We start from the raw sequence: 24,981 nt of genomic DNA, 5'->3' as shown, positions 1-24,981 counted from the left end.
CACACAGGTGGTATGCTTGGGGCAATGTCAGGTTGCTGCACTGACAAGTTCAGCATCACTGAGCTGTTGATGCAATACCCTCATTGACCAGTGGTGAATAAACATCTTTTTATATCAGATTATTGGTTCAAATGGCTCTGAGCACTATGGGACTTAACTTCTGAGGTCATCAGTCTCCTAGAACTTAGAACTACATAAACCTAACTAACCTAAGGACATCACACACATCCATGCACGAGGCAGGATTCGAACCTGCGACTGTAACGGTCGCGCAGTTCCAGACTGTAGCGCCTAGAACCGCTCGGCCACTCCTGCCGGCCTATATCAGATTCTTCATTCTCACAATGGCCTAATGGGATTAACACACTACCTGAAATATATGGGAGCACAGAACCTCCAGAATCACCACTTGACACTGACAGTCAACTTGATTCAATAATAGGGCGCCTTTGAGAGACTGAAGGGTGCAGCATCGTGATAAGACATGACAAAGTTCTTGGGAGTCTACGAAAGAAAGGGGCTGCAGCCAGCCAGTTTGTATAAACTGACAAACCAGTCTCAAAGCGACATCTCTGGAATTGATGGGAAAGTCTTCCATCAATTCTTGCAATTGTGAATCAGTGTGAAAGCAGACAGTCTATTGCCTGTCAAATTCCTTACTGAGACTCTTACCAAAGCATGATGACATGCCTGCATCCATGTGCTGGCCCAATGTATGATAATGAATGGAAGATTGGTAATTTGATAAGAAACTAATCCAGCATTGTAAGCTCTGAGATGCCTATTTAGGTAACTTTGAATTAGGGCCAAGTATAGCCAACAACAGCTTACAATCTGTGACAATATTAAGTTTGAAACTTGAAACTTCCTGGGAGATTAAAACTGTGTGCCGGACCGAGGCTCAAACTCGGGACCTTTGCCTTTCGCGGGCAAGTGTTCTACCGACTGAGCTACCCAAGCATGACTCACACCCCGTCCTCACAGCTTTACTTCTGCCAGTACCTCATCATTCTGGAATATTAAGTTTGTTGCCACACAGGAAAATGCAGAACTTCTGGATAATGAAGATAATTGACAATGTATCTTTCTCTGACTGGAAATAGACCTCCAAGTCTACCTGTGAACTACTTCCTTGTGCCACAGTGAGTATCTTAGAGGTGAACACAATAGGCTGTTATAAACCATTCAGGTACTCATCTGGCAGAATGGCCCTGACGGCATAGGGTGACGCATCTGTGTCAAACAATGGACGTGAATGAGTCTAACACAAAGTCAGATGAGATGCAGTTTGGAGACATTTCTTCAGCATAAGAAACTCTCGGCAACTATCTGCAGAACACTGCAAAGGGACCTCTTTATTACACAGTCAGTTCAATGGATGGACCATTGTTGCAATTTGGGGAATAAATCAGGCATAACAGGTAACATTGCCCATTAAAACCTGCAGGTCCATTTGCTGACATTGAGCTAAGGCCTTCATGGGTAAAGATATATTAAATAACACACGGCTGCAGGAGGGAACATTTTTTCAAGCTCACCTGAACCCAGCTTTGAAAGGACAGAAAATACTACCAACATCCAGATAATTCATGCATTGTACAATGTAGTTTATTTGCATCAGCACACTCGTATGTTGATGGTGCAGCCAGCTCTGACAAACATCTGCTAAGTGACCCTGCTGAAAACACTGCTGACAAGCAGTATAATGTAAGCAACTACCGTATTTACTAGAATCTAAGCCACACTTTTTTTCCGGTTTTTGTAATCCAAAAAACCGCCTGCGGCTTAGAATCGAGTGCAAAGTAAGCGGAAGTTCTGAAAAATGTTGGTACGTGCCGCCACAACTTGCCGCCGAATATATGTAGCGCTATACAGGCATGCTTTGCAGGCACAAAGATAAATACTGGCGCCAAAACTTCTGCGTCAATAAATAAATAAAAAAAAGTGGAAGACGAGCTTTGTTTCCTCCGCCCCGAGTTTCGACCACTGCATTTTCATACATTATCCATCGAAGTAAATACAAATTCTGTATTGTTCATCTTCGAATGTTGCAACGTTTCAATGTACTACGAAAATCCGACTGGCAAGACTGTTAGGGATGTTTGTCAATATGGCTAACTCTACGTTCTGAATTTTTTCCTACCTGTGAGAAGAGACAGTTGCCAATAGGAACTTTTAAGAATTTTGAATCACATGCAGTATTCTTTTCACCATAAGAATAATATGAATATAAACATTTTGCCATGTATTCTTTCGTGTTTGCTGCTATCTCATTTAAATTCTGTCTGCCTAATAAACTACGAAACTAGAGTGAGACAACAGCAAACGTGGAAGAATATACATGTCATGTTTATATTCATATTATTCTTATGCGTAATAGTGATACAGTCAGAAATGAAGCACGGCAATTGACTAGATTTTTAAATCTAAGATGACTCTAATTTCTGTGCAGAATGTAATGTACTAAAGAGGCATCTGCAAAGATTTTCAAACGGAGAATTTTCGCTAAACTCTTGTTCAGATCTTCTATCTATCATATGCAGTCTATTATTTGGTTCTTGTCGATCATTATCAAAGAACGCAGCAGTGTAAGTAACAACAAATAGCAGTCTCTTCCCATTGTTTCGCTAATGAGACGATTCCACTACTTTAAAAAAAAAAAAAAAAAAAAAAAAAAAAAAAAAAAAATCGGCGGTAGCACGCACAAAAGCAAGCCATGACGCGAGCGGCGACAGGCCGTAAACATTATCAGAATGCGACAAAGCATCTTCAGCTTAGAGTGACGTCAACATCTATAACAAAGAGAACGGCACTTATGACATCAAAGAAAAATAAGCAATCAATTCAAACCAGGCAAAGCACGTGAAAAAGGAAGGGTACCCGTATAAATATGGATGGAGCGCCTGACACATAGCAGTGGCTACCTGGGAAAGCTTAGCTGCTAAGCTTACGACTCGAACCAAACTACTGTAGCTGTATTGTCATTCATTCGACCTAAATTGTGTCTCATATTACAATGGACCAACATTGTTTCGATTTGAAGGTGCGGCCTAAAACTTTTCTCCCCCCTTTAATTTCGAGTCTCAAATTTCGGTTCGGCTTAGATTCGGGAAATTTTTTTTTCCTTGATTTCAGTCTCATTTTTCAGGTGCGGCTTAGATTCGAGTGCGGCTCAGATTCGAGTAAATACGGTACATCTAACATGTAGAGAGAAACAATCAGAACAACTGGGCCATTTGTAAACATTTCACTGAAGCTAGTGGGAAAAACTTTTACGATACTAGGTTTGGTTTCTGTTTGATTGACCGGGAGCTGCTCCACTGCCATCTGGAATGTGTAACATTTTTGCAATTTCATTATCAGATGGGCTAGACCACATCACATTTTCCACCTGAGATGACAGTTCTGTTATCTCAGTGTCTGAAATTGATAAGATGAGCTGCTTGAGCAGTTTCAAAAGCTCTAGCAATACACAAAACTTCAGCTAATAAAGGATCTGACTGCTGTAGCATTTTATCATGTGCTTCATTGCTCACTGCTGATCTAATCACTATGTCACATATTAACAACAGTGCACATGAAAGTTCATGAGAACACATAAACTTGCATTTCCTACTCAGGCCTTGTTCTCATGATCCGTGATGTGTAAATGCCTGACAGTGGCTTATGATGTTGAACAACCTGTAAATGAGTGGCCAGAAAATGCCTTTAGGTGGCAAACATTAACTTAAAAGGGAGTGAATAGTGGTGAGGGGCCACACTGTCTGATAAATTTTTGTGCAAGGTAATAGTGCTGTGAGTTTGTAGGTACTAGAAATGCACTCAATAATTCTTGCCAGTAAATAAAGTGCTATGCATTTATGATATGCCACCTGGTCATTTTGAGCTTCACTGTACAGCTGGAAAGCAAGTATTGCTCAAAGCCATTGTAGATGTGCTGGATCTTCAGCTTGTGTACATGCTCATTCTATGCATGACCTGTTGTTTCCAGAGCCTGAGAAATCGATGGCCCATCGTGGGTGAAATGCTCAGCAAAGCAGCTGTACATGCCCTGTTCCAGCAAAGGGTGGATTGTAGTTGTAAGTCTGCTTCCTCAATTACACAGATTTGATTAGGCACAACTTATTTATTAGCTTGGTGTACAAGTCTGTGGTGTTTTTGTTTTGCATGTTTATATACCAGTTGCTACAGAATTATTTATCTATTGTCATTCTTTATTTTTAGACCACTGTTGCTATTTGAGTCATTGCATATTGTAATTTTGTCATTTGGAGTTAGTGAGTGGAGCTGTGTACGCTAGAAAATTGAGTGCTAAGTGCAGAAATCTGATCATTTTTGATGTATTCTTCTGTTTGACTTCAGTGTAGGAGTGAAAGCAGAGGAGGCAGCCAGAAAATTTGTGCCTTGTTTGGGGATAATGTCATTTGGCAGAGAATAGCAAGAAAATGGTCTTCTCATTTTGAAAAAATTGTTCTGGCATTAGTTACTTTCCACTGACTCACTCACTCGCTGGTAATACTGGACTCGAGAGTCCATTACTGCAGCAACGTATGTTCGCCATGTGTCCCTGTCTTGGGCTATTTCCTTCCATTTACCTTCAATACCTAGGCTCCTCAAATCAGCCTTCACATTGTCCTCCCATCTACACCTCGGTCTCCCCACAGGACGTTTTCCCTCTAAGTGCCCTACCAGTACTCTGCGTGCTGCCCTGCCCTCATCCATTCGAGTTACGTGACCCGCCCATTGCAGCCTACATGATTTAATAATACTGATTATGTCAGGGCTTGAATAGAGTTCATGAAACTCTTCGTTATGCAGTTTTCACCACTCTCCGCTAATGTCATCCCTTTTTGCTCCGAAAATTTTCCTCAAAATTTTGTTTTCAAATACTGGAAACGGCTTTTCATTTAGCACAGTGAGAGACCAAGTCTCACACCCATACAGCGCAACTGGTAGAATAATAGTTTTGTATATTTTAATCTTTAAATTCGTAGACAATATCCGTGAAGAAAGTAATCTATTCAGTGAGAAGTAGCATGCATTTCCCGCCCGTAATCTCTTCTTCAGTTCGGATTCAATCTCTTTTCCCGACGTGATGTCCACTCCTAGATACTTAAATGTGTTCACTTTCTCAAACTGCATGTCTCCAACTCTTAACGTTTCCTGATCTACTGCCATTGGCATTCTAGTAGTAACCAGATGTTTAGTTTTGTCTTCACTTATCCTTAGACCTACATCTTTACTAGCCTTGATTAACACATTCGCATTTGCTGTTACAGATTCTTTCCTATCGTTAATGATCTTTAGATCATCTGAATACCCTAATATCTTAATATTTCCATTTAACTCCACACCCTCTGAATTATCTGCTGCCATTCCATGTTCAGAAAAACCTCCGGGGTTTGATGAAGATCGTTTAAATGCATTAATTTACAATCCACATCAGTGTACTCAAGAACTGGCAGATATGATGAATGTGATCTGTCATGTTTACTAAATGCCATGAACTTATGCACCAACTCAGTGCAATTAAATCACAGAAAGTAATACTTCCTGACTCTTCTGGAAATATACAACACACAAGACTGCAGATAGATACCTCATGATCAGTGCAATGCTCTGAATGTTTGTTGAATAAGTCACATATCTGTGCTGGAGAACAAGGTTTGTTTCGATGAGGAAACATACGGATATGACCCATCCTCTTGGTGCACCAGTTCACTAAAAACTTAACAGCCAGTTGAACAGTGACTGAACAGTTCCGCATTAGGTGGATAGGCAATTCTGTCCATTAGCCAAACTTTGTTGGCACATAACAATGATGTCCAAATCACACTCAAGGAGACAATCATACAGTGGAGGGACATCATCAATAGATACATCAGAGAATTTGCTGTAAGCATCATCTGAATGATAAGTGAGGCTGTTACAGTCCATGACAGCTCTTAAATCTGCCACAGGTGTTTTGCTGCATGATCTGAGGCCTGCAGATGAATCCTTGTGCACCACACGTAGTGAACTTGCTAGATGTATGCATTTTGAAGATCCAGCAATATATCTGAGAGGATTACAAGACTCAGTTCACGAATCCACTCCCACAACACTAAGTCAAAAGTACTCGAACATGGGCATTAAAAGCTTGAAATGTGCTGTACAATGTCAATAAAATGATTTGAGATGAATTACAAATTTGATTTTTTATATACTCCTATTAGACATGGTTATGGTATATTTTGTTGTGTCTATCTGCAACTCAGTATCTCCACTATATGGTGAGCATTCTCAAAGTTTTGATAGTCAAAAAAATGGTTGTGATTTTTTAATTTTGGTAAAACCTTTCCAGTAGGGAAGAAAACCCAGAGAAAGCCTAAGTTCACTTTCTTCTGATATCACTTGAGTCCGTAAGCCTCCTCATAATGATCTGATTGAACCATTATGAAAGAAGGCAAAAGTTTACAACCTGCAATAGGAGAAAAGCTTCTTTGTAAAGTAAGCTAGTATTCAAATCATAAAGCCATTAGATTCCTGTTTCACTTTCATATATTCTACTCTAATTGCTAGTTATGTATTTTAAAAGTTAGTTGTCCCATTTAGAATAGATAATTTGGTTTCATTTATCAACTGATCTATAATATACAGTAAATACATTAAACTAAAAAAATAATAATAATTAAACCAAGAGAATGTTACTTGCAGATGAAATGGTTTCAAACTACAGAAGCATAATTTTCATTTCTTTTTAATGCTTGTGATATGTTATTTCTGTATCTTGGAACATAATGTTTTCAACTGGATTGGGGGTTCCTTTTTAAGAACAATATTTCAATGAGTGGGCTAGTTGTCAAAGTAATGTACATAATAATAGAATCACCAACAAAGTTGGACACCCTAAAATAAACATTTCATCAACTAAACTGGTAAATTCTCATGAACTGCATTTTAGTGCTTCAAGTGGTGTACTGTGAGGCTGGAATTTTAAATGCACCTTGTACATTGGTTCCATTTTTTCTAGTTGATCTTCCAACACTTCCTAGATTTGCTGAATGATTAATAGCACCAAGAGACACAATCTGCAAAATAAAAACATTGAGTTAATGTATACTAAATAGAGTTGTACATAACACCAAGCAAAAACACACTACACTATTTTACTTAAAAACTACAGTTCCTTTATAAATCTCTCTCTCTCTCTCTCTCTCTCTCTCACACACACACACACACACACACACACAGTGTGTGTGTGGTTTAGTGTATGTGTGTGGTTTAATGATTAGGTCTGGTTCCATGTTTTAATGATTAGTATTTGTCTCAACTTATGTTCAGAGAGAATCATGTATGATATCAATGATTCACAATTGCAATCAGTCAACTAATACAAAGAATTTGCAAGGTTATGAATGGAATGCTCACATAGAAGCTATCATACATGAAGCAGGTGAAACTGTAGGATACTGGATAAACTGGAGTCAGCCTAAAAAGAAGATTGTGACCCATCGACATCTACATCTACATCTACATCTACTTAGACACTCCACAAGCCACTGCATGACGTGTGACGGAGGGTGCCCTGTACCACTACTGAGCATTTCCTTTCCTGTTCCACTCACAAACTGAGCGAGGGAAAAACAACTATCTACATGTCTCTGTATGAACCCTAATTTCTCATGTATTATCTTCATGGTCCTCATGTGCAATGTATGTTGGTGGCAGTAGAACTGTGCGGCAGTCAGCTTCAAATGCCAGTTCTCTAAATTTTCTCAATAGTGTGTTTCTCCCAAAGAATATCGCCTTCCCTCCAGGGATTTCCATTCGAGTTGCCGAAGTATCTATGTAACACTTACATGTTGGTCTAACCTACAGGTAACAAACCTAGCTGCCTGCCTCTGAACTGCTTCAATGTCTTCCTTCAAACCGACTTGGTACAGATCCCAAACACTCGAGCAGCACTCAAGAATAGGTCACCATCAGTGTCCTATATGCTCTCCTTTACAGGTGAACCCCTCTTTCCTAAAATTCTTCCAATGAACCAAAGTTGATCATTTGCCTTCCCTAACACAGTTCTCATGTGCTTGTTCCACATCATATTGCTTTGCCCTCTGCCAGGCACTTAAATGTGATTTGCTGAGTATACATTTAGATGTAGAATATGCCCAGATATTTAAACAATTTGACTGTCTGAAGCATGATACTAGTAATTTTGTATCCAAACATTACAGGTTTGATCTTCCAACTCATGTGCATTAATTTACATTTTCCCACATTTAGGGTTGGCTACCATTCATCATACCAACTGGAAATTTTGTCTGAGTTGCCTTGCATCTTCCTACATTCACTCAGCTTTAGACACCTTACCATACACCGTGCCATCATGAGGAAAAAAAACCTCGGATTGCTGCCCACCCTCACCACCAAATCATTTATGTATATAGAGAACAGCAGTGGTCCTTTCAGAATTACCTGGGGCACTCCTGATGATACCCTTGTCTCTGATGAGCATTCGTCATCAAGGATAACATATTGGGTTCGATTATTAAGAAATCTTCTAGCCACTCACATATCTGTGAACTTATTCCATACGCTCGTACCTTCGTTAACAGCCTGCAATGGGGCACCGTGTCAAATGTTTTCCAGAAATCTAGAAATATGGAATCTTTGAATATTACCCAAATGCATAGAACCCATGCCACCAGCACTATCAGAGGATAATGAACATATGCAAAGAAGAGCAACAAGAAAGGTCAAAAGGTTCATTTGACCCACAGAAGAGCATTACAGAGATTCTGAGAAACCAGAAGTGGCAGACATTTGAAGTAGACACAACGTCCTATGAAAGTTAACTTCCAAAGTTTTATGAACTAGTGTTAAATGAATGGTCTAGCAGCCCACTACGTATCATTCCATTAGGGACAGCAAAGACAAAACTGGACTAATTAATACATGCACAGAGGCATTAAAGTGTTATACACCACGGCAGTATCTCCAGTGGACATTGAAAATTCATCCAAATTCTACTTTGGCATGAAACTTTCTGGCAGATTGAAACTGTGTGCCGGGCCGAGACTCGAACTCGGGACCTTTGCCTTTTGCGGGCAAGTGCTCTACCAACTGAGCTACCCAACCACGACTCACGCCCCGTCCTCACAGCTTTACTTCTGCCAGTACCTCGTCTCCTACCTTCCAAACTTTATTTACAGAAGCTCTCCTGCAAACCTTGCAGAACTAGCACTCCCGAAAGAAAGGATATAGCGGAGACATGGCTTAGCCACAGCCTGGGGGATGTTTCCAGAATGAGATTTTCACTCTGCAGTGGAGTGTGTGCTGATATGAAACTTCCTGGCAGATTAAAACTGTGTGCCGGGCCGAGACTCGATCTCGGGATCTTTGCCTTACAGGGGCAAGTGGTTCGCAGGAGAGCTTCTGTAAAGTTTGGAAGGTAGGAGATGAGGTACTGGCAGAAGTAAAGCTGTGAGGACGGGGTGTGAGTCGTGCTTGGGTAGCTCAGTTGGTAGAGCACTTGCCCGCGAAAGGCAAAGGTCCCGAGTTCGAGTCTCAACCCGGCACACAGTTTTAATCTGCCAGGAAGTGTCATATCAGCGCACACTCCGCTGCAGAGTGAAAATCTCATTCTGGTCTACCTTGGTAGTTCCTGAAAGCCAAGCCACCTGCATCAGTGATCAGTAGACTGCCAGCTTGGGGTAAATGTTAAGTGAGTTGTGGCAAACATGGAAGCTATGACAGCACAGGAGAATGACTGAGTGTTCAGATCTGCAAGTGAAGCATAATCATATCATGAAATCTGAAGGTACTGTCATGTTAGTAACAAAGCAGTGTTTCGTAAGGAAGGCAAGGTACAACGCAACACTTAGTATTCATTTGTTGTGTCAGAACTGACAGTGAGGAAGAACCAGGACACACAAAGTTACAGCCATCCCCACCACTACACAGTGCACATGAAGAACCAAACTAATACCCTACCCTTCTTAACAATGGGCTGATTGCTGAGAGCTGATTTTCAACTGTCCAGCGCATGGTCACAGCCCTTGTGTTGCAGCTAGTGAGTGAGAAGGGTGGAGGTTGACCCTCAGGATGCCTAAGTTCAACTGATTATCTATGGAACCGTGAGTCTGCCTGGAAGGATTCTGCTGCCGCCAGCTGTGCTGCCATCTTCCAAGGTGACACTGATGAGGCACATTGGCTGCCATCATTCTACATTTTTGCTGGAAGCTTTACCTGCATGTCCTAGATACTGTCTGTCATCCACCTTCTAGAATGGGGGCACTGCTGCTGTTCATCTCATTCCTGTGGCAGGCACTGATGCTGCCGGTTCCTGTTTCCTAAACAGGAGCTGAGAGCTGACCCCTGCAAGCCAGAAAGTACTTCATGGACCTGGGGCGAGAAACCTGAGTGCAAATCTTTGATGTCCACGAGAGCAGTGTGGTGACTGATATGCAGAGCTGGAGGTGACTGGATTCTGTGGTTGATGGCTGCCCATGATGTAGCAGCCACCACCTCACACATTGCTGTGCTGTGATAATGTAAGATAAGCACAAGCATGAATTCTGCTGTTGATGAGACACTACTCCACTGGTGTGGCTGTGACAGACAATCCTGTATTACTGCCCAATAAATGTGTTATTGTCAATGATGTTTTCTTGGCACTTTCAAGCATAATTAGGATCTCAGTAATGCATACTATCTGGCTCTCTTCTGACGACTGTAGGTATCTGTAACCAGGCCCCTACATAAGCAATTGTTCTTCCTGCACTGTTTACATGAGTGCTGCAAGGAAAATTCTTAATAACTGGCATGAGGGGAAGTGCCCTCTGCCATTCATTTCACAGTCATGTACAGAGTATGGATGGACATGTACAATTGTATGTGATGCTTCTCTGACTTTCCTTGAGTGGTACAACAATGACGGTGATGATTTCCTAAGCCAAATTGTTATGGGCGATGAGATGAAACATGGGTGGCCTACATCACACCAGAATCAAGGCAACAGTCCATGGAAGTTGAGCAAGGGCATCGTTTTGCTGCAAGACACTGCCAGTACACATGTGGCAAATCAGACCAAAGATCTCATCACATCATTTTGATGGGAAACTCTAGATCATCCTCCATACAGCCCCGATCTTGTGTCCAGTGACTACCACCTGTTCCTGCACTTGAAGAAACACCTGGCCAGTCAGCATCTTCAAGACGATGATGAAGTCAAAACAGTGGTGATGCAGTGGTTAACAAGTCAGGTGGCAGACTTCTACGAGGAGGGTATTCAAAAACTGGTGCAATGTTATGACAAGTGCCTCAGTATTGACGGAAATTATGTAGAAAAGTAGATTAAGGTACAGGCTTTCATGTAAAAATAAAATTATTATCTTAGCACGCCTTTTTGAATTTCAGAATGGTACTTACTTAAAAAACACGCCTCGTAGTTAAGGAAAACAAATCAAATGTTCTTTGAGATCCATCTTATGACTGATCATGTGCACTGATGGAAGGTGTTTGTGCAGTCTGGTTGATGGACAGGGTCAAAAAAGTGCACAAAATTTCCAACAGATGGTACTTCATATAATACAAAAGCAATCATTAACATAATAATTGATTACTAGCAAAGATAGTGTTCTTTATAACAAATGCCCAACATGTCAGCCATCATTCATCAACCATACCTGTGGTTGAGGGACAATGTTGTGAACAGTACTGTACAGCATATCAAGAGGTACACTGAGATATTGCCATTGGATGTAATCTTTAGCATCCCAAATGAGGTGAGACTTCAGATAACCCCATAACCAATAACAACACAGACTGAGGTCTATGGACCTGGGAGGCCAAGCTCAGCACAGAACCCCCACCAAACAATGAGAACAAGAGATATTTCACATGTGTAGCAATATGGGATGGGGAGCTATCCTCCATAAAAGTTGTAACTTCCCACAGATGTTTATCACCCAGGCTAGGAATGATACAATTCTGTAACATATCAGCATACTTCACACCCATCACACTGACAGTTTGGAAAGCAGCACCTTGCACTTCCTCAATGAAAAAGGCTCTAATCATGTCTGGTATGGTAAATCTACACCACATCCTAACTTTCTTGTCATGTAATGGGGTATCCATGAGAGTTCTAGGAATTTAGGTAGGTGAAATTCTGCAACTGTGGGTGCTGACAGACACTCAGGCTGTGTGAAATGAGCTTCGTCGGTCAACAACACGTTAGACAACCAATCGTCATCTTCCCACATTTTTCGAAGTGCCTATATCACAAATGCTCTCCATGACACTAAATTGGTGACTAACTGTTTGTACTGACACTGGATTTAGCACATATAGCAATAGAGTATACACGTTAGCACTCTCCAATCAGTAGCGTGTGGCATGCTGGTGTGACTTCATAAGTGCTGATTTCACCACGCGCAGAGGAAACTGCAAAAATCTCCATTTCTTTCTGAACTGTCTGAGCAGCAGTAGTACTTATGTCAGGTAATCCTCTATGAGGTTGATAACCCAAACAACAGATGACTTCAAACTTTGTCATCATTTTCTTCACACTGACACTTGTACAGGATTTTTACCCATCCGAATACCCTTCTTATGGCAATAGGATTATGAAACTGCAGTTGACAATTCTCCATTCTGATAGTAAAGCTCACGAACAGTGCTTTTTCTGGTAAAGTCAACATGTCATGACTGCTGGCACATCTTACTCCCTCTCTCACCACGACTCATTTTATACAAGATTGTCATGCAGCCTCACCAATGCATTGCTGTCCAGTGTCATTAATTTCCCAGTGTTTGCACTCATCTGAGGTTTTAATGAAACCCCTTGTCATTTCAGGATGTGTTAAGTTTTACCCATCTACCTACATTATTCCATGAATTAGTGCATTTTGAAATGTTAACAGACTTTTGAGTGACACTGCATATTTAAAAAGTCAACATATGTGTTATGAAGATTAAAATATAGCATAGTTTTTCTTATTTACATGCTATTTCAATGAAGAAGAAGTTTGGTTAACCTTAACCAATTGGCTTGCCCTAGGTTCTTTCATGCTAGGAAGATTCTTATAGCCCTATGCTCCCAAGTCAAGAGAGATCTGGACTGGCTCACCTCTCTTGGGGTTATGATTCTCATTTCCTGTAGTGAATGGCCCACACTCCCTCTCATTGTGAAGAGACCCTCTTGTAAATTGCAATTTTGCTGCGATTTTAAAGTCATGGTGAATTCACAGTCCACTGCCACACGTGGATGAACTGTTCACACACTTAGCAGGGGGTCAATTTTTCTTTAAACTTGATCTTTCTGAAATATATCACCAGCTACCCTGGATGAGGAGTCAAGGCATATCAAGGTTCTTAACATGCTTTTTAGTCTTTATCAGTACCTTGGTTGACGTTTGGGATGGGCAGTACCACTACAATTTTTCAACACTATATGGAACAGGTAATGTCCAATATTCCACATTGTCTCTACTACCTGGGTGACATCATCATTACAGTATGTTCTCTAAGTGACCATCTGCAGAATCTCTGGGCTCTATTTCTAAAACTCTGGTCCAACAGTCTATAACACAGTCTGCAGAGGTCCACGCTTTTACCAACTATCTCTTGGCAGCATGCCCAACCCATGGAGACAGTCTTATCAGGAACATTCAGACCTGCCATGTGACTCATTATTGCAAGAACTGCAGGCTCTCGTGCATAAAATTGCCTATAACCACCATTTCATTCACTGGGTGTCTACTCCCTCTACCTTCTTCTCTGCAAGGGTGCTTCCTTTATCTGGTCTCCAGTGCATGGCCAGGTTTTCACTGTGCTGTAGAAAGGTCTCAGGTTGGCATGATGTCCAGCTACTTTTGGTTTTGATCCTGACAAACCATTGGTTTTGGCCGTGGATGCCTCACAGAACAGCGTGGCGGCAGTCCATACCTATCAGAATGAAGACAGCTCAGAGCAGCCACTAGTGTTTGCATCCAAAACTCTCAGTCCAGCACATGTCTACTACTTTCAAGTCAAAAAGGAGGCTCTGGCCACTGTGTATGCAGTCACCAAATTTTGTGTCTTCTTGTATGGCACCAAATTCCAACTAATTGTAGACCACAAGCCATTAGTTTCATTATTTAGTCCATCCATCCAGCTCCTGTGCAAGGTGGTCCATAGGTTGCAGTGGTGGGCCTTGTTCCTCTCGAAATACAACTATATTGTTCATTCTTGCCCCAGTGGACACCATGTCAACACAGATACCTTAAGGGGAGTAGGATATCAAATGGGCTAACTTTGGGCAGGAGAGGCACTACTGGACATTTTAATTTCCACCGTCTCTACTTTTACAAATAAATTCATAAAACTTTGTCAGGATGACCAGGAAGGGTTCAGGATTCACTCTCATAGCAGTGGAAGTTCAAAAACATAATAATTTTTTTTTTACTTGTGAAATTTCATTATTTTTTCACTTATTATTGGCTGCATTTGTTGCTTTCGGTAAACTTTTATTCAGAAGTAAGAGATATTCTTTGATGAATTTTGCTCAGCATACAAACCATACTTACAGGTGTATGAAACTCTAGAATTTATTTAATTTATGAAAAAATAAATGAGCCGTTACATTTTAAATTTCATGTTTAGAAAAAATTCAAATGTTGTAGTTAATTATCTCAATTTTTACCACAGTTTGTAATAGATTTGGAAAATTCTAGAGCTTCATACACCTGTAAGTATGGTTTGTATGCTGTGCAAAATTCATCAAAGAATCTCTCTTACTTATGAAGAAAAGTGTACCTGTAGCAACAAATGCAACCAATAGTAAGTGAAAAAATGATGAAATTTCATACAAAAAAATATTTTCATATGTTTTTGAACTTCCACTGCTATGAGTGTGAATCCTGAATCCTTCCTGGTCATGCTGACAAAGTTTTATGAATTTATTTGTAAAAATATAGAGAGTGGAAATTAAAATGTCCTGTGGTGCCTCTCCTGCTCTAAGTCAGCCCATTTGATGTCTTACCCAACCTGAATGCCCATTTGCCCAGACTCTCCTTTGATCAAGAGGAGCTCATGTGCTTTTATTTGCTTATTTACTCCTGCCAAGCAGTAGATGGGTTTCTGATCACTAGTACCTGAATCACCAAGGCAACAATGTCTGACACCACCCTCCAGCAGGTAGGCTGCCTTGAGCAGGAGGATTGGTCTTCTTGTCCTCCAGGCCATGTTCCCAATCCACCTCATAGCTATTTTGCCTTGCACCATTGTCTCTCAGTCTCAGACAGAGACCTCCTCCTCTCCACAGATGATGCAGCTCCTAGGGTGGTTACTCCTGGGAGTTTGTGGCGGAAAGCCTTACAGCCGTTACATGGGGGTCATTGGAATGTTTCCTACAGCAAAGCCTTGGCTCAAGGATGCTGCATGCCCTAAGCATGTTAGACAACAGGTGGCTCCCAAGGCTTGATTCTCCCCATGGTCTCCAGCAACAAAGCCCTGAGAATGCATCCATGTGGATTTTGCAGGTCAGTTTCTGAATGTGTTTTGGTTGATTTTCAGTGACATGTTTTCACATTTTCCATACATTGTCTGATGCTCCTTGGTCACTACTGAAGTCACTATTTAGGCGCTCTCAAAATCTTTTTCTGTGGTATCTCTACGTTTCTCTCTTTTCTGACAATAGATTTCATTTCCTTTCTCGGGCATTTCATGATGTCTGTGATCGGTCAGGCATTTGCCAGATTCACTCCCCTCCTTTTCAGCCCCAATCTAATGGGTAAGCCTAGTGTATGGTTCATGCATTTAAGACCCACATGACAAAATATCTGCAGGACTTCCTTGCTGAGGAGGTGTTACATTCTTTTCTGATGGCCTACTGGATGATTCCTATTGGTAGTCGCAGCCCTGTCGATCTTCTCTACAGGTGCCAACCTAGGATGCTTCTCAACCCCCCCCTCCCCCCCCTCAATCTGGGATCTTGCCCATTGTTATGTTCTGCTGTACTGAGTCTTCTGCATGGGGATAGTAGTGTGAGATGTATGGTTTTGCTCAGTGCCCCCGCAGGCTAATGGCAGCCACTGTGCATCAGAATGGCTGCTGTGTCTACACCATCCAGACTGGACCCTCCAGACTGAAGACGGGGGGGTCCGCTGCCATCAAAATCAGCTCCGTGTCCAGTTGGGCGCCCACCCCTTGTCCTGACTGCACCGCTGCCTTCACCAATGCCTCGGTTGCTGGGTGCCACCTAGTTGCCAGTGTTCCAGCATTCTCTTCCGCCTACTTCAGCACCTCCGCCTGATGAGGTTACAAATTCACAGCCTCTGACAGCCGCTTCATGGGCCCAGCTTTGGCTCCTATCAACAGTCCTGTTGTATTGTGCTCTGACGGGGGATACCAGGGCACTTTTTCCCTTGTTCTAGGGTCTCCGGCAACTGGGAGTTGCTTTTCCCTCTCAGCTCCAAGGCCTCCACATACATGGACACACTTTCTACAAGCAACCATCCACACCTTGCCTGAGGAATCAGTGATGCCCCACACTCAAGGGGGTAGTGATGTAATGACCTGCATAGATTCCACACCTGAGATCTAGGTGCACAGCTCTAAGTTGGCAGATGATACAACTATCACAGGCCACCACTCATGGACATGTGCACAGCCTCTCCTCCATGCACTCTAACAGCCAGGTGACATCTTATAGAGCTGGGCCAGACCAGCCTCACCCTCAGTTACATGTAGACATTCTGACTAGGATTATCAGACTAGTAGTGTAGCTACCCTCTGGCAAGTGTTGTCCTGTAACAAGTTATTTCTAGACATAATAAAGTGTTTTGTCCATCACTGCCTCTGTGTTCTTGTGGTTAGAATACTATATAGAGAGAAGCTAACTCAGTTTTCGAACCCACCAAATGAAACATTGCTGTGCACAGAATAGAAATCCAAAACTATCGTGACAGTCCTGATGTCAGCTGTTAGTTTGTGTAGAGTTCCATTATGAAATAAAGTGTGTGTAGTGTGTTCAGGTATTGGAGTGAGAAATGAATGAACAGTGTAGCCTCTTACATTATTAAATAACCTCTTCACAAACCAGTGCTGTACACTAGGGCAAACCACATGAGATAGCACTGATTTAAACACAGTGGCCTCGTATTTGGGAGAATAGACATTTCAGTCTTCATCCAGCTAACCTGATTTAGATTTTCCGAGGTTTCCCTACATTACTTCGGGAAGATGGTGAGATGTTTCCTACTGTGTGGCAATGGCTGACAACCTGTCCCATCCTTGTCCAACCAGACCTGTAATTATGTAAAAGTCTCTATCTATGAATTATGTTGTTATTTGTTGTTCTTAAATTGTAATACCACAACATGTCCAATATCCTTACAGGAGTGATCCAGGGATGAATAAAACTACTACTAATACAATGTTCCATGATTTTATTTAATTATTTCAGCATTATTATCCTTCCTTGTTGATTCCATTCAAAAACCAGGATTGAAACCACTGAAAAAGCAAATAAAGTATAATTTGCAGACCTGATCATCTGCCAGGAGCCAGGGCCGTAGGGTTCCATTTCCAGCTTTCATAAGTTTCTCTGATTGTTCAGGCACAATGAAGAATGGCCATTCTTGGCCTATGTGCGCAGTCAGGTTTGAATCAACATTCTGCTGAAAATAAATGTTTCATATTATTATTGATTTTTGGTTTGACATTATGACAAAATGTCTTTGAGAACTGTATACTGGAAATCACTTCTACTCCCAAGAGTTCAATTTTTTCACTCTTGTATGAATTTTGGGTTATAATATTTTACCCAGGTGCTAATGATCATAGCAGTTTTGTGCCCTAAAACCATTAAAAAAAATTACTCCTCATTTCTTTTGATTCATTTACACAACACACTGCATTAATCCTTCATGGAGGAGAGCCTTCATTGTATTGTACTACATTTTATTCATTTCATAACATACATTTTATAGGTCATCTGATTGCATTGTCAATTTCAGTCTTATATGAAGCGTGTTTTGTAAGCAAGCACAGTTTTGAAAAAAAAAAAAAATAATAAAACAAGTAGAATTTTCTTAGCAATTTTATTCGTACACAAAAGCTCATACTTTAATCTACTTCTCTACAGGGTTCCCACCAATACTCAGCATGTTTACATTTGTCTGTGGGTATTCGAAATGCCTCCTCCAACTGAGAATCCTGCCAACTGTGAAATACATGCTCTGATTCGTTTTATTAGTGTTACAGGTGTGATAGCAGTTGAAATCCATTATCAGGCCAATGAAGAGTGTAGAAGAAACATCATAAGTTGTGGGATGATATGAAAATGTGCATGAAGAGCAACTAAGTGGGTGCCCTACAGTCATTACTGATGATTTGATGCAGAAATTAAGAGGTAAATCATTTATGTAAAGCAGAAACAGATTGGCTCTAAGCTTGTGAACTTGTACTCCACTAAGATACATATTTTAAGGTACTGGATGTTATGATTACCCTTTGCTTTCTGTCTGTCAGCTAAGACCTGAGCCACGGCAGAGCACTTTGTCTGATGACTTAGCTGTCTAGTTGATGAAGCAGCACAGATTCTTTTAAGGTATTGGATGTTATGATTACCCTTTGCTTTCCGTCTGTCAGCTAAGACCTAAGCCACTGCCAAGCACTTTGTCTGATGACTTAGCTGTCTAGTTCATGAAGTAGCACAGTATGGTTCATTGAATAGAATGCTTTTGCGAGGTTGTTAAAGATACGGACCACTTTATTTCTTTCAGTATGTGGAATTAACCAAGTTACACATTGACAATCTGAAGCAGCTACTACAGACTACTTCCATAAGGCTCACCAACAACCACTTTGTCATTTATATCCCTGAAGACTCAGCTTCACATGGGATTTACGTGATGTGTGAATTAATGAATCCAGCTAGTGCTAATGTACTCACAGAATTAACTGCATACAAAACTTGTTTTATGTGTTACAGATCAAAATTTTCATATATTTGTAGAAAAATGACTTGCAGTGTTCACCTGCTTAATTACTTTGTTGATTGTCCTTGGTGTTGACGTACAATGTTGCTATGCTAGGAAAAATGGCTTGGTGGAAGTTCAACACTGACTACATTAAATGATGTAGCTGCAGGTGCACATTTGCGTTTCACAGTTCTTTACTTTCACTGTACACGACCCCCTCCCCCCCCCCCCCCCCTTTTCCCCATAGTACACAGTTATATGACCAGTGCTCTATCGATAAGCCTCATTAATAGGTTGCAGGCAAACATCAACATACTGCTACAATAGTTTACTGTTGAACATCTATGAGCAGTAAAAATCTAACCACATAGCTCACAGTTCTTGAAGAATAAAAAGGTACGTATGGAACACACACTCATTGTTTTAACACATGGCCTAATTGTGTTACACATATTTCACAGTTAAGTTGGTCTAACCATTATGAGTTTCTCCTCTGAAGCTTGGCAGTGGACTGATTGTCTTGGGATCAAAAATCAGGCCCTTATATATCCTCACAATAATAGGTGCTGAAACTACACATTGTTCAATATTTAATTTACAGAAATTACAATTAAAACTTACTTCATTCAATTAACTGAATACACAGAAAACTTTCTTCTTTCTTCTAGTACATGGGTTAAGCTGTATTATTTGTTTAAAAGATGGAATTAACAAATTTCTTTATGCAAACAATACTTTTGACAAAACTGTTAATAAATTCGGAATTAATTAAGGGCTGACTTTGCTAAAATGTTTTTGAATAGAGCCAAATAGATCCTTTAAGAATACTATTAGTTGTTACCCCAAATGCTTATAATTAGTACAGAATTTATATTTGCTTATAAGTGAACAATAAAATTTAAGTTACAAAACAATTACTAATTTCATCCTATAATAAAAGACACTAACTAAAGATTAAGCTACTAACAGCCATATACTAAAAACGAGGAGACAGGAGCTTTTTTCAATGGTACCATTTTCATACTAATTTACTTGATTAAACTGAAACGGGATAAACGTGAATAGTATTCTAGACCTACATCTACAGACATACTCTGCAAGCCACTGTATGATGCATAGCAAGGGGTACCTTGTGCGACTATCAGTCATTTCTTTTCTCTTCCACTCGCAAACAGAGAAAGGAAAAATGTCTGACTATATGCCACCATAAAAGCCCTAATTTCTCTTATCTTTATTACCCTTCCATGAAATGTACATTGGTTAAAGTAATATCGTTCTGCAGTCAGTTTCAAATGCCATGTCTCTAAATTAATTAGAGGTTCTTTAGAAAAGAAGATTATCTTCCTTCCACCAATTCCCATTTGAGTTCACAGAGCATTTCCGCAATGGTTGTGTGCTGATTGAACATACCGTTAACAGATTCAGCAGCACATTTCTGAAGTTCTTCGAATTCTTCCTTTGATCTGACCTCCTGGGGATCCCAAACACTCAATCAGCACTCAAAAATGGGTTGCACTAGCATTGTATACACCATCTCCATTACAGGTGAGCTACAATTTCCCAAAATTCTCCCAATAAAACAAAGCCGTGCATTCGCCTTCCATATTGCCAACCTGATGTGCTTATTCCATTTCATATTGCCCTGCAATGTTAGGCCCAGATATTTAATCAATGTGACTGTGTCAGCAGCACACCAATGTTGTATTTGAATGTTACAGCATCTGCATTAACTTACATTTTCCTTCATTTGGAACAAGCTGCCATTCATTACACCTACTATAAATTCTGTCTAAGTCATCTTGTATACTACTACAGTAACTCAATCATGACACCTTACTGTACACCATAGCATCATCAGCAAACAGCTCTAAATTGCTGCTCACCTTGTCTGTGACATTACTTAGGTATATAGAGAATAAGAAGCTGTCCTATCACTCTTCCCTGAGGCAGTCTTGATGATACCCCTCTCACTGTTGAACACTTGCTGTAAATGACAATATACTGTTTTCTGTTACTTAAGAGATGTCTGGGTGAGTCACATACCTGGGAATCTTAACTGTATGCTGGGACCTTCATTAACAGTATGCAGTGGGGTACCATGTCAAATGCTTTCCGGAAATCTAGGTGTATAGAATCTGTCTGTTGCCCTTCATCCATGTTTCTCAGGATATCATGAGAGAAAAGGGTGAGTTGAGCTTCATGCGAGCAATGCTCTCTAAATCCTTGCTGATTTTTGGACAGGAATATATCTACATCTACATCCATACCCCGCAAACCACCTGACGGTGTGTGGCGGAGGGTACCCTGAGTACCTCTATCGGTTCTCCCTTCTATTCCAGTCTCGTATTGTTCGGGAAAGAAGGCTTGTCGGTATGCTTCTGTGTGGGCTCTAATCTCTCTGATTTTATCCTCATGGTCTCTTCGCAAGATATACGTAGGAGGGAGCAATATACTGCTTCACTCTTCGGTGAAGGTATGTTCTCGAAACTTTAACAAAACCCCGTACCGAGCTACTGAGCGTCTCTCCTGCAGAGTCTTCCACTGGAGTTTATCTGTCATCTCCGTAACGCTTTCGCGATTACTAAGTGATCCTGTAACGAAGCACGCTGCTCTCCGTTGGATCTTCTCTATCTCTTCTATCAACCCTATCTGGTACGGATCCCACACTGCTGAGCAGTATTCAAGCAGTGGGCGAAAAAGTGTACTGTAACCTACTTCCTTTGTTTTCGGATTGCATTTCCTTAGGATTCTTCCAATGAATCTTAGTCTGGCATCTGCTTTACCGACGATCAACTTTATATGATCATTCCATTCTAAATCACTCCTAATGCCTACTCCCAGATAATTTATGGAATGCTTCCAGTTGCTGACCTGCTATTTTGTAGCTAAATGATAAGGGATCTATCTTTCTAGGTATTCGCAGCACATTACACTTGTCTACATTGAGATTCAATTGCCATTCCCTGCACCATGCGTCAATTCGCTGCAGATCCTCCTGCATTTCAGTACAATTTTCCATTGTTACAACCTCTCGATACACCACAGCATCATCTTCAAAAAGCCTCAGTGAACTTCTGATGTCATCCACAAGGTCATTTATGTATATTGTGAAGAGCAACGGTCCTATGACACTCCCCTGCGGCACACCTGAAATCACTCTTACTTCAGAACACTTCTCTCCATTGAGAATGACATGCTGCGTTCTGTTATCTAGGAACAATTACATTTGAATTCAGAGTACATTCAATGTTAAGGATATTCATATGTAATTTTGCAGGTATGTTCCTTTACCCTCCTTATATACAAGAGCCACCTGCACTCGTTTCCAGTCGCTTCAGAATCTGCACTGGGCAAGCAAAGCAGTGTAGTGATAGTTTATTGTTACTACAGTATAAAGATCAAATTTTTGTGATACCTTGGCATTTGTTAACATAAACATTGACTTGTTCTATATCCATGAAGGTTTTTCTTCTCAATGGGATCCATGAAATATGATGAATGAATTAATATCAATTAATTTGTAATGTTTACAGGTTGTTTGGATATTCCCGTTACGAACTTCTAGAGCTTGTAGGGGGGAGTGAGTACATAATATTTTGAATAGGAGCTCATTTTAGAAATGTCATTCAATGATACAGCAAAGTGTCAAAGTTATAGGCACAAGCAACTGTAAATGTATGTCTTCACTAATGTCAAACAAATCTCCTCTACTGAAAATGTCTCATAGTTGTAAAGATATACATTTTAGAGCCCATGTTTACTAGACATTTTTTCCTTGTCTGAAAGTTGCCTACCCTATGTTCTTAGGAACAACAGTACCAGTACATACATTCCACTGTCAGAGATATCAGAACAATTTTTGTATATACATACATTTACAGCCATTGGTGCCTATAACTTTGATGCAGGAGTTTCTGAACACCCTGCACATGAAAATGAATGCTCTTAAATGGAAGACCATTTGCATCTGCTCTGTAATGATACAATTTCTCAGGTTCAGCTTATAATGCAACACACTGGTCTCAAAGTAAAGTGTCAACAAAATTTTGATGTGCTTAAAACAATATTATCTATGGAACTTCCTTTTACATACCTTTCCCCATGATCAAACTCTGCACAAGACTTTAGTACTCAATAAAAAAAGTCTTTCTGAATGTTTTAGACTAAATAATGATTAAAAGTCAACTCAATTACCTACCTGAACTCAGTATACACTCAGCTAATAGGGGATCAACAAACTTAATTTAAGTTTATTTACTGTTCAGGCAAACATAGCACAAAGCAGAACGCAAATCCACTGTGAATGATGTTCTAAGGCACAGGATGAGTCGGTTTCTGTTCATAAGTGGCTGAAAATCATCCCACACTACTGGAAGATGGTCTGAATAAGCATTTTGGGAGCACAACTGAGAGTCTGGAAGTGGAGATACCATAGATACCCCAGATACTGTCCCCTCCTGTGGATCCTGCCACTACTATTGGAAGTTAAGGATGTATCAGTACTTGTCCACATGTTTGTGGTAGGGCTAAATGCTCGGTACAGGGAGTAAGAGACCAGAGAGAGCTCAGGGCATTGCATCTATCCCCCTAACCAACAAGACTGAGTTGCTGTCTTCCACTGAAACTTGAGACATGGAGACTCACTGCACATGCTGGGAAACCTGCTATCTCCCATGTGAAGTGGAAGAAAATGCAAAATGTTAGAGGTCTATCAGTTGCCATCACATCACATGTACAGCAAATACTGGTATTGCATAAGGAAATGTTACAAGGGATGGGAAGCGCGTCTGTATGTACTCAGTGTGTATGCCTGGAAGACTCATTGAACATGCTGAAGAGGTTGTTCCAGCAGCCACTGAGGGAATAGGATGCAGTCAACTGCAGATCATAGAACACATTGGAACAAATAACACCTGTCACCTAGGCTGCAAAGTCATACTTACATCATTCCACCGATGGAGAAGGTCGGCAAGACCAGCCTCGCTCATGGAATTTCAATGAAGCTGAATATCTGCAGCATTGTTACCATAACTGATTGTGGCTCCCTGATTTTGACTCAAGCAGAAGGTTTGAACCAGAAACTTCCAAGTTTCTGTGGCAAGCTAGGCTGTGATGTCCTAAACTTTTGCGACAGGATTTTGAACCATATGTTCACTCCAAATGTGTCGGGGATGGATTACTTACAAAGGCTGCTACCCATGTAGCCCATTGTATTCATTAGATTAGAACTAGTAGGACTTAAAGTGGGAAGTAACCACTGCCGTACCTTTTGCAGTGCTTACCAGAGTCTTATTGTTCTTCTGCCATTCCAGGGTTTTGGTCTCACCATCTCAGTCATTTCACCTTCAGTTTACCGACACATCTCTTGCCGTGCACTTTGTATTCCATTGCCAGTTTAGGAAGTCATTATGGCAGCATACAAAGTACATTTTCCCTCCATTTTTCTTTGTATTGGATTGCCTTTGGGTTCCTGGTTGGATTCCTTATTGTTCCCTTATTACTTGGTTTCTAATTTTGTCCTCTATAGAGCAGCCTTTCACCTTAGAAACTTCATTTCTGATTCTTCTTGTTGCTGAAAATCTTTATTTCTGAGCCCCATGTAATAAAATAGAAATTGTCATGACTTTATCAAATTTAATTTGTCTCTCTTTCCTCGTTTGACCCTTAAGTGTACTTCTTATTGTGCCACAATATGCTGGTAAGTATTAGTTTTTTTCTGTATATCTGTATCTTGACCATATGATGTGTCACATCATAAATACATGAAATGTTTGATTGGTTTACTATTGGGGACTATTTTTGTCTGTACTGGTTGAATACCTAAAAAGGTCATGGTTTTAGTTTCATTTATAGATATGGTCAGATTGTAGGTTGCACTTACCTCATTTAGTTTATGCAATGTCATATGTAATTTCTCTTTGCTGTGTCACTTGATAACTTGATCATCCACAAATAACATCATCTTCCGAATATTTATGCCTGATGGTGTTGCACCTCTTTTCCATTCCATGCTCATGTCACACATGTACAT

At 40.6% G+C, this 24,981-nt stretch overlaps 1 protein-coding gene and 1 non-coding gene across 2 annotated transcripts in view; both read right to left on the bottom strand.

The window, feature by feature from the left end:
- Positions 1-24,981, bottom strand: part of LOC124550660 — a 73,795-nt gene that overhangs the window by 34,290 nt on the left and 14,524 nt on the right. Inside the window, exons 3-4 of the mRNA XM_047125383.1 lie at positions 17,514-17,642; positions 6,986-7,070 (exon numbers count right to left, since the gene is read on the bottom strand). Coding sequence (XP_046981339.1) covers positions 6,986-7,070; positions 17,514-17,642 — 214 coding nt within the window. The remainder of the gene's footprint in view (positions 1-6,985; positions 7,071-17,513; positions 17,643-24,981) is intronic.
- Trnal-caa lies at positions 9,046-9,120 on the bottom strand. The gene has a single exon. It is a non-coding gene; the product is annotated as a tRNA-Leu (tRNA).

Source organism: Schistocerca americana, chromosome 9 (assembly GCF_021461395.2).
Source record: "Schistocerca americana isolate TAMUIC-IGC-003095 chromosome 9, iqSchAmer2.1, whole genome shotgun sequence".
In the NCBI taxonomy this organism is placed as follows: domain Eukaryota; kingdom Metazoa; phylum Arthropoda; class Insecta; order Orthoptera; family Acrididae; genus Schistocerca; species Schistocerca americana.
The sequence above is the reverse complement of the archived record's forward strand: the minus strand, read 5'-3'. Positions and strand labels throughout refer to the sequence as shown.